The sequence below is a fragment of the Temnothorax curvispinosus genome, unplaced genomic scaffold, assembly GCF_003070985.1.
Source record: "Temnothorax curvispinosus isolate PA1 unplaced genomic scaffold, ASM307098v1 QBEX01015990.1, whole genome shotgun sequence".
NCBI lineage: Eukaryota > Metazoa > Arthropoda > Insecta > Hymenoptera > Formicidae > Temnothorax > Temnothorax curvispinosus.
This window is the reverse complement of record NW_020225770.1, coordinates 22,009-32,916: the sequence shown is the minus strand read 5'-3', so window position 1 is coordinate 32,916 and position 10,908 is coordinate 22,009. Positions and strand designations below refer to the sequence as shown.

The 10,908-nt window shown below is 37.9% G+C and overlaps 2 protein-coding genes across 2 annotated transcripts in view; both read left to right on the top strand.

Annotated features, from left to right (window-relative positions):
- Window positions 1–6: 6 nt before the first annotated feature.
- Window positions 7–1,620, top strand: LOC112466193 (probable RNA-binding protein 19). Its single transcript, XM_025034146.1, has 6 exons — window positions 7–45; window positions 122–324; window positions 393–509; window positions 597–702; window positions 855–978; window positions 1,088–1,620. The coding sequence occupies exons 2-6, from the start codon at window positions 203–205 to the stop codon at window positions 1,168–1,170; spliced, it is 552 nt and encodes a 183-aa protein (XP_024889914.1). The 5' UTR covers window positions 7–45; window positions 122–202; the 3' UTR covers window positions 1,171–1,620.
- A 661-nt stretch (window positions 1,621–2,281) lies between these two features.
- The window catches only part of LOC112466194 (serine-rich adhesin for platelets-like), a 25,774-nt gene continuing 17,147 nt past the window's right edge, over window positions 2,282–10,908 (top strand). The window contains exon 1 of the mRNA XM_025034147.1: window positions 2,282–2,632. Within this exon, the coding sequence (XP_024889915.1) occupies window positions 2,624–2,632 (9 nt within the window). The 5' untranslated portion in view covers window positions 2,282–2,623. The remainder of the gene's footprint in view (window positions 2,633–10,908) is intronic.

Genomic DNA, 10,908 nt, shown 5'->3' with positions numbered 1-10,908 from the left:
GTAAAAAATATCAATTTCTCAACTACGGAAGAACAGTTGAAAGATGTAAGTTAAAAACTGTTACATTCGCAATTGCGATCATTGTTGTTTTCTTTGCAATAATACAACTTTACGCTTACAGTACTTTGGTAAATGCGGTCCTCTCCATTATGTTACAATAGCAACTAAAAAGGATCCGGAAAATGCTGCTAAAAAATTGTCTATGGGATATGGATTTATCAGATACAAGAGGAAACTCGACGCAGATCGTGCGTTAAAAACGTTGCAAATGTCAGTACTCGATGGGAAGAGCTTGGAATTGAAACGATCTGAGAGAACACTAATGTACGTTTATTTCTTCAATCTATCTTGTCGAAAAGCCGAGAATTTTTGTTAACCGCAAAACTTTCTAGGTCCGACGTCAAAACAGCGAGGAAAAAGTCCAAGATCACCGAACAAACTGGCACTAAAATTTTAGTACGAAACATACCCTTCCAAGCAACTGTCCAGGAAGTGACGGAATTATTCAAGTATGTACATATCATATATATTTTTTTTTCGTCGAAATACTTTTAAATAACATGCAACGCATTAATTAATTCATTGTAATTTTACAGATCATACGGTGAGTTGAAGGCCGTACGAATGCCGAAGAAACTGGTCGGTACTGAGAAGCACAGAGGATTCGGCTTCATCGAGTATTATACTACGACAGATGCAAAGGTAATAATTTCTAGCACCTGAAGAATTTAATTCGACTTAATAAATCTAACGTAAAAAGTTAAATTATGTATAAACGTATAAGTATATATACTAAGAGTGAGAACTACATTTAGTTATTCTTGTACTAATTTTAATTCGCGTTCTTTTCTTAGAAAGCATTTAAAGCACTGTGTCAAAGCACTCACTTGTACGGTCGAAGATTAGTTCTTGAATGGGCTCAGATGGAGGAAGGTGTTGAGGAAATTAGAAAACGCACTGCGAAACGTTTCTACCAAGGTAATTAATTTTTTTATATCTTATACTATAACAAAATAAGTTGATTCGTATTGATTAATATAATAGAAAATTACGTGATTCTGAAGGTTTTTTTTATATTTATTTTCAGAGAGTTCCACGAAAAGATTTAAGAAATCCACGTTAGATCCCGAAAGTGTTGGTCTCGAATTAAATTCAGCTCAAGAAGTATAATTTATAAATTATTTGCAAATTATATGTAAATATGTATTATTTAAATAATAATTCACAAATTACTTAATACGCAATTCTAAAACGTTCATTAAATCATAAGAGGATTAATCAACATTCTTAATAATTCTTTAGTTAATTTCTTTTTTATAAATACTAGTATTAGCAATATTATCAAATGATTATTGGAATCAATATCTGGTAATCCGTACACGATCCGTATCAATTTTCATTTCTCTTCACGTTGGCCAGATATTCAGGTTAGTCAGTTGGAAGTCGAAAGTATTTTCATTGCGCGACATTACTCTTCGCGTCACGTTTAAATGTGACTCTTTCTTTTCTTACTTTTCCAATGGAATGACTTCCAATGATTGATATAATACGATGTATTTAGGTTACTTGACTGCGTTAGATCATGAGATCATTTCCTGTTAACTGAATAATCAATTTCGTTAAGAGTGTATAAAGAACATACATACAGACATTCTGTTTTATTTTATATATATAGATTATTAATAATTATATTATATTAGATATTATTTCATAATGTTTAATATAAAACATGAAAATATTTTCTAAGATATAACTGTTGATCCAATATATATGTAGGGGGAGTCCGGGAGACTTGACCATAGAGGAGAGTTGAACCACTTCAAATATCTCGTTCAAATTTTGAACAAAGAGCTCAATTCGAGCACGTTAAAACACGTTTGTCTCAATCACAGTAGAAACGCACTACCAATCGTCATGTTGTCACGTGCTCGGATTGAGCTCTTTCGGTCAAGTCTCCCGGACTCCCCCTACATGTATCGTTCCATTCGAAATATCATGATTACACGCAAAGATCAAAGAAATAAAAAATAAATAATTGTGTCCAAAGTTTCTACTCGTTCGACAATAATGTTAACACCTATAGCGTTGCATGCCCAACGAACAGAAGCGTGCCAGTACCGACGAAGACAGCCGGCGAGGAAATGTCTTCCTTTCACCTCCACCACTGCATCGCGTCAAGTATCTTGCATGGGCCCGGCATCGCGAAGGACTGGAAACGCGCTGGCGGTTCCGGTTGGTGGGGTCCAATCATCGGGTTGGTGGCATGTCCCACGAAGGTGCTGGCAGTATGCGAGACGACCCATGAAAGTAACAGTGCGCCTTCCGTCCACCTTCGCTGGGCTTGCGAGCGCGAACGCCAGATAGACCGAGCCAGTTATACGCTCATCGTCCTGGAGAACGGTGCTCGCGCCTCGTCCCCGCAGGGTATAGGGAAGCCCGCGTCGTCCTTCAAGTGTCGTCGTACAGATACAAGGTCGCGAGTGCAACGGGCGATTTCGCATTTCGCCGCTGTGGGCCCGTGCACTTTAAGCGGATGTATCTGACGCGCGATGTGTGCAAGCTGAGGATCTCCTGACTGAACACCGCAATTAAATCACTGAGGGATTAGACCAAGCGATTAAACATGGACTGGGTAAGAATCTTATCCCCCGAACCGATGATAAGTCGAGTCATTAAACAATTCCTTCGCGATCTACTTGCGGTTGATACCCGAAGATCATTGGAAGCTGATCTCTTGAAAAAAACAGGATGTTAGAGTGTCCCTATATAGATGCATTTAGCCGGAATAAGACTAATATATTGAATTTATCGTACAAAAAAACAATTTTTAATTTTACGTTATTAGATTAGAAATCACTTCTCATTAATTCCACACGTCTGCAGAAAATTTATTCTGAAAGTGTTTTGTGATTTCTCTGAAACCTGTTTAAATACCAGTCGAAATGTCACGTTAGGCGCTGGAAATGTTAAGATTGTAGAGAAGCAATTTTTTTAATTTTACTCTCAGTAGAAATAGCAATTTATTTTCTTTGACGTAATGTATCTGGAGAAGGCTTGTTCTCCGAAAGTGATAATCATTTCTCTTCGAATGACTCTCTAATCGAACTGGAACTGAGTCACTGGGTGATCAGAACAAGAACTAGACTTGGGCAGAGGAAACAAATTTCACCTTCATAGTGATAAGTCGTTATCTAAAACTGTTCTTTCGCGATCTTAGCGACCGATATTTCTTTATTAACGGTAACATTTTCGATGATGATATGCAGCTTTCGATAGTTCTCCAAGCAATCATCAAGAAAAAACACGCAATCCTCTCTTTCGAATCTATTATTACGACCACAAAACTTCATTAATCTTCTCTACAATTATCTTTGAATTGAAAAAAAGTCTTTAATAATAAAAGGAATCATTTCTTGTCCCAACGATTTCGTCACGGAAATGCTATAGACTCCGGATTTAAATGAGTTGTATATTTTTAATTAATTCCGAGAAGGAATCAATTTTAATTCATCGATTTTTTTCGCGTAGATTTCGATTTATAACACTTCGACGATGCGCTCGGTCAGTGATTTCTATAGAAAGCGTTCGCTGGAAAAGAATCTTATTGTTAGAACGAAGTAGAGAATCTTCGAACGCGCGACGCCGACGACGGATGCGCTCTCGGAAAAGTAACACAAGGACTACGCCTAGGCGGGAAGTGCGGACTTTCCTGCGCGAGATGTATGTTATCTGCGAATCAAACACGGACGGCGATGCACCTGCGCCCAAGCCGCGTTTCCAAGAGCCCGCGAAAGAATAATGTTTATTTGGAAATCACCGAGTCCCGGTGAGCGAGGAACTCACGAGGACCGCGTAATTACGAGCTCGTTATATCCAGCACGCGGGTTCGCAATCTCCTTCTTCTCTCGCTTGGAGTGTGTTACTGGAACGTGCGATGCGTAGACCAATTTCCGACCGAGCGTGCGGGCAAACGATCGAAATTGCATCAACATTAATGAGAAATCGTGGCCGATTGCGGTCGCGATCGCGGTTTTGTCCTATACATGATTCCGCGCGCAACGCAATCCGTTTTGGCGCGGCTCGATGAGGTGGAGGTAAAAGTTGCGCGTCGGAGGCTGGAGATCGAATTCCAGAAGGAAAGGATCTACATTCGCGTTGAGTAACGCGCAGGCGAGGGAAACATTTGACTTGCATATTCGCCCCGCGGTATCAAAACGCGATTACAAACGCGAACGGCGTGGAAAAGTAAACCTTGAGAACTCGAACGAGAAGTGCAAATCTATATGGACACGTCCGTAGGCGTAGGCACTCGTTCCTTCTTTTTTTTTTTTTTTTTCTTTTGGAGCTCTTTGCATCTTACTAGTCACGCTTTCAACGAATCCACGGTGTTAATGAGCACGAAAGTGAGAAGGAATGCGTGGAAAGGAGACGAGGAGAGAAAGGAGTATCTTCTCTGCGAGCGCGACTCCTAATCTTATTCTAATCGGCATAATTAAAGAGTTTGACTAAAAAAGAAAGTAACAATGTTATGTATTCAAGAAAACAGACTTAAGTGCTTCGAGTTTTTTAAAAATGACATTGCGCGGAACATATTATTCTGAGAATGGAATAATAAAAATACGATTCTTCGAAAGTAAAGGTGGAAAGTGAAAGATAACGTTACGTAATATTAATTAAGTTACACTCACGTTAATTAATTAATTTATATTTTTAATTATTTATCTATATTATTTTTTTATGAACTTACTGATTTATAAATTATTTATTTTGATTTTTAACGACTTTTTCTTGTGGTTGTACTTGCGATTATTACACGATTACTGCAAGTTAGAATATCAAGTATTACGAGTATAAAACGATAAAAGCAGCGCTACCGGTAATTTTAATCAATTCCCGTTCAAATTTTAAACAGCGAAAGTAGAATCAGATTTGTAATCCCATTTCAACGTGTGCGTGAGTTATATGGTTGCGTTTTGCTGTTTCACATACCGGACGATGAATCTTGCGTGATTACGTTATGCACGTTCTCTATTTTTTAACGAATTTTTAGAATATTTTCACGGAAAAAGGGTAGACTTTTTGACGAAAAATATACAGCAGACTCCCATATAACACGGATTTGTATAACACGACAGAAAAATTTTAATATTTGTTTGTTTAAAGTGAAATAAAAAATATTCTGCTGTTACATTTTTAACATTTGACTCGTATAATACGAAACGCATCCCCCATTATATGGGGGTCTACTTGACATGAAACGATACGTTTCTTGATTTCTTCGCGATATTCAAATCCATTCGCTAATCGAAACGATTATTTTTTTATCCCAGCGTACATCGCATATGGCATTAAAAAAATTCTTTTTATTACAATTTACTTATTAATTACACTTACTTACTTATTAAAATTAATTTATTATATGATTAAATTAAATTTTCCATCGTGTTATTTTTCGTTCAATTATTATGTTGTGTTATAATTAAATTTATAGATTTTTATTATACGTATACGGTGTATCCATGTATCCCATACGGAAAAATTACACATTTTTTCAAAAAATAAACACAATAAAGATATATCTTCCGGTGTTTCTTCCCCCGCGCCTGCAATGTGCCTCCCTTTTTACGTTCGAACGTAAACTATCGAGCGGAAAATGGATCGTGCATTGCGGTATTAATTCGCTCACTTTCTGCGACGTAATAATTCTGGAAAGGATATCATCGTAATCTTAGAAGGTGCTGGTAATAGAACCTCTTACATTGCATTCCTCGCAGCGATAGTAGATTAATGTTGCAGCAGAGCGGCGCAACTTCTCAGGATCTACGCGCGATCGAATGTATATCTCAAGGCGCGAGCGGGCGCGAGCTGCAAAGAGCTGGAAGAGATCATTTGAGGGCACGATCTATCGCGCATATCGAATACCTGGGAACGACCGTCGGCTTCCTCCCGATGCTGGAAGGAAAGAGAGGTCCCACCTCGTGCCGCCACCCCGGGCCCCGGGCCCCCCTCTTGGCCGTTGCACTCGCAACTCGCAATGCGCCCCGCTTTAAGCCGTTGCACGCCGCAAAGAAAGAGCGAGCGCGTGTGGCAATTCGATTGCAAAATCGATCGGGAGGTCGTAACAGTCCTCCCGTCCGCTCCTCGACGGATCGACGAGGTAATTTGGAGGCCGCGAAAAAAATCGCGCCTTAAATTATCCGGCGGAAAATTGGACGCGGACGCGGCGACGGACTTAGCCGTCGCTCTTTTGGTCCCAACCACACAAATTACCCTGTGGAAGTACATACACATATGTCTTGTTATGACATCTGTTTCTCTAAAGTTCTTCTTTAAAGTCTCTAAATTATTAGATGTTGCAGATAATATCTTAATGAATAATTGTAGAGTAGATCTTCACCTCGCTCTGAAGCGTATCTGATTGTGATTGCCTTTGAAAAATTTCTGAAATTTATTGATTATTATCTCATATCTATGTATTCTTTTTCGAGTACAATGAAGTATGTTTCTCTAAAAAAAAAAAATTGATGAATTCGTCCGATTTTATTAGGATGATTTGTGAATACGAATACCAGTTTAATTATCAGAAAGGTAATTATATTAAACCGGTTCAAAAATGAAAGAACACACCCCATATTTCGGTTCGAGGGCCATGAATCATCGTTCAGCTTCCGAAGTGAAAGCAAACTTGCACTTTACTCGACTCGAGAAGCGTCGAGACGCGAGCGATTTTAATACCTGCGAAGACCGACCTTCGCATCTGTTCGCGATGACAATACGACCTTCGGCCAATCCGAACGGCTATATTTGCGTGTTCACGAGACGCGGGAGGAATGCGTGAAAGGTGCCGAGACTCCAGGAATGAGAAGTTTCCTCGACTTTTAGACGAGAGAAAAACGAAGGAGTCGGAGACAGAGAAATAAGAGACATTCGGAAGGTCGGTCAGCAGTCGACCTTTCGCGAAGTCGATCGTGGCTCGGGGCGGAATCTTTCTTCGATGTTTAAATGCAACTGCATTATCTGCTACTATACGAGCCTCAGCTGAACGATGATCATTATCGTTTGCAACTGAATATTTATATACTCATCCACATTTAGTGTCTAAAGTATTTTATTTTATTCCAATATGCTATTTTTTATTAAAATAATTTTATACTTTGACTGAATTCGAGTTTATATGGAAGTTAATGAAATTTACGCTTCAAGTTCATAATTATCAGGAAGTCTCACAGATTAATATAATTTAAATCAAGTTTTTAACTTTAAAAATTACATAGTACGTACATGGAAGGAGGAACACGCTTTTCTAATTATATTTTTGCTTGATTCTGCTGCGACGCTTTCCATTCGAAATTGAAAGCGGAAAGAACATTTTGCTTTAGGCTCAAAATATAAACACGAGTATCTTCGGGACGATCTTCTCGCAATTGCGAGAGCTCTGATATTACCATCGTCTTATTCATTTATCAATATTCGAAAGCTCTGACATCATCTCCATATTAATCTTCACCGAAAATGTGGAGAAAAGCATTTCTTAATCGAAAATGAGTTATTTCACAATCTTATTGGTATGCAAAATTTCTTATTCAAGAAAAAATACTCAAGATCAATTTGTATTCAAGAATATTTAATTAGGAAGAAATTAAGCTGTTTTTTTTTTCAAATTTAAATAAAGATAGAAATTTCTTTAGTAAACATTACAAGATTCTTTAGTAAATATTACATGATTCAGTAAATATTACACGAGATAAAAAATAAGATTGAAATTTAAAACTTTCTGCTGTCTCGTTTTCAATGGAACGAAGAATTAGTGGATCGTCGACTGCCTCGAGTCGTTTCGTCGACAAAGAAGACTTAATTGCTGGCATAATCGGTCTATTAATTCTCTACGAAAGAGAGCGAGAGCCCGAGTGCCCTCAGGGTGAACTCCGTAGAAAGTAAAAGTGAGTGAAGTATGGTCTTCGACGACGCGACAATTTAAATTGATTTTTACGTATCCAATTTCAAGATAGCAGTAAAATAACTCAGAAGTGCCATTTAATCGGCGCTACGACGACGTAAAAGTTGCGGTAATTTTAATTTTATAATTAGCGCCTAACGGATGTGTGCAAATTAGAGCTAGTTTTAATGTCAGAAATTTAGTGCTGACACGCATTACATGTACGAAGATGAATAGTGTTTTATCTCCGGAGAAAGATATAACAAAGTAGCATAAAAATAAGTGTTAATAATTACGAGATATGTAGTTGTAGTCACATTTAAACTACTTGTTCCACTTGAATGCAAATTAAATGCAAATAGAGTCATTTGCAATTAAAATACTACAAATTGCAATTACATTAACAATGTTACTATTTACGGTATTGTTATTTACGTAATTCCGGACTTGAGAGAATTTTAATTGATGACTTCATCTCCGTAATGATGGAAATGGTGCATGAAGATTAATTGCATTTAATCGCATGCAACGCGGCCAACATGGATAGATCAAATCGCAATCGCCCGCGCACCACTGGCACTCAGCGCGGAAATAAAAAGATTTCAGATCAAGAATGTCGCCTGTACCTTTCATAACAGGGAGCCATTACGCTCGGTCATAACACCGTCTAAACGTTGTTTAATTACATAAATCCGACCACTGACTTTCAATAAAATCGACCATATCAATTTTCCGTGTAGCTAGATATTCAAATATTATATCATATCACATATCCAGTTATCTGGATAAATTAATTAACCAGTATTATTTATATTACTATCATATAGAAAAAGAGACAGTTTACAAGATTATTATCAATAATTCTCGTAAAATATTATCTTGCTGAAATAATTACTATTATGGTCAGTCTGAGAAAGAGAAATAAAAAATATAAATGTGATACAAAAGAATGCGCATTATGTCATCATTAGTCTCCTATTATTTTCTTCTCCGAAGAAAATTATAATATTAATTTCGTGTTGTGTAATTCGTAAAAGTTTGTCTTTATATAAGGCTCATCTTCACTATCAAAACAGGCAATAAAAATAACTAGATATCTGAATATCGTGGAAGGTTTAAAGATCAATACATTTTACAATGCAATTAATTTATAGCAATTAAATCGCCGGTAAAATCGTTAAACTGCGCGTCCAGCGCCTAGGCTGCATTCTTCAGTTATCGCTTCGGACTACTTCGGAGCGGTATTAATAGCGCGGTCGAAAGAAAGGCCGTGGCTAAAAGTAGCCACAGACGACTGCGTTTTTCTCTCATCGTGTCGCGCATAAACAACGACAAATGTCCAGAAGAGCCGGTCGTTTTTCAGTACAACCTTGGACGCTCAGAAATCTGGTTTCTGGAAGTATATGCGATGCGCAGAGAGTGCGAAAGGCCAATCGGGGTGCCTTCTGCATTATTATAGCGATAACTCTGCTTGGTAAACGGGTTCTATTCTTACGCCCCGCCTCTGTTCTCCGTTCATTCCCGTTGAGTGGATGCCGATAAAAATCAAGATAAGAAAAACCATTAACTTGAAATTCCTTCTTGGGAATGGAGACAACACATAAAATTTGCGATTTGCATAAGGTATCAAGGCAGGTAAATTATAATTCGGTTAAAAAAAATGCAGATCAAAAAACATGTGCCAAAAATGTTATTCTTAATTTTCGGATAGAAGAAAAACCGACTACGCTAAAAACCGCGTTATAATCGTAAATGTAATAGGGATGAGAAAAAGAGATAATGTATTAGCTGAAAAGAAGGATAATATAAAATTTACTTGCATGTTAAAAAAACAAGAAAGGCACGGGAAATACGGCATTATAACACTGTTCTCTAATCTGGATATTTATGATTTCCATCAATAGTGAGCGATAAGAGCCATAAAGCTCGATGTCGTTTATTATTGAAAGAGTTACTAGCCGTCATTTCGATAAATATACCCGTTAAATTATAGTGCTGATCGGCGCTGCCGCCGGCAAGATTATCGCTCACGGGATCCGAAAAAGGATAACAACGCCGCGTCGAGGCGTGTAAACGGAGAGAAGAACTCGAGCGCTGCTTCCTCTTCGAAAGTTATGGGAAAAATTATCTTGTTCACTCCCGAAGAGAAATTTTCTTCTTCGTCTCACGCTGCATCAGTTAATTGATCCAGTCGATCTTTCGCTATATTTGAGGAAACGATGTCGACGTGTACTGTATCATTTTAAACGTCGCTCGGATTTAATCGTGAAGTCAATGAATCTGCTTTCATCCGGGTAAAACACTGCACGTAGTAAAAGCTGGACGGTCGCGATAAAATTCCTCGTTCGAAAGGATTCTCGAAAGGTTTTGCGGTTGAGGTCGATTTGATGATCTCGGCTGTAACCATATACCTAATCGTGGACTGCAATTATCACGCTGAAGATGAAGTACGAAAATGTCACAGCCATTTCACTAAACGAAACGGCATCGATCTTCAATTTTTGTGTATTGAGTCGCAATCTTGAATATACCGAAGCTAATTTTAATGCTGAACACTTCTGTAATTACTAAAAGGAGAGGAGCATCCGCTTCTGACTAATATATTCCGATTTCTGACTAATATATTCTCCAAGCACCTTACAAATTCGGAAAGTAATTGTATTTCAAGCCAATCCTTCTATTTTTCATTATCATAAATAAATATACGGATCACTCTCGCGTGTTTACAGTGTCGCAATTTAAACTTGTTGAGATTATGCTTTATAGGCTGACTTAATTTGTCGATTTGAATAACGAACGGTACCGTCGTATTTTATCGGTGATGCAACTGTCCGAGATGTGGAGAATATATTATTGAGAAAGAGGAAACTGTCCGGTGCACGGAAAATAGTTCGCATTCCTAAAATGTTTCGATTCTCGGTTATTTCTCAATCGAACGAACGCGGCGATTAGTTAATGTTTCACCACGGAAG

Excerpts from the sequence above, each read along its gene's own strand:
- LOC112466193 (XM_025034146.1), top strand. The coding sequence starts at position 203 with ATGGGATATGGATTTATCAGATACAAGAGGAAACTCGACGCAGATCGT. Across the intron at positions 510-596 it reads GAAGTGACGGAATTATTCAA|ATCATACGGTGAGTTGAAGG; the intron begins GTATGTACATAT and ends GTAATTTTACAG. Across the intron at positions 703-854 it reads ATACTACGACAGATGCAAAG|AAAGCATTTAAAGCACTGTG; the intron begins GTAATAATTTCT and ends TTCTTTTCTTAG.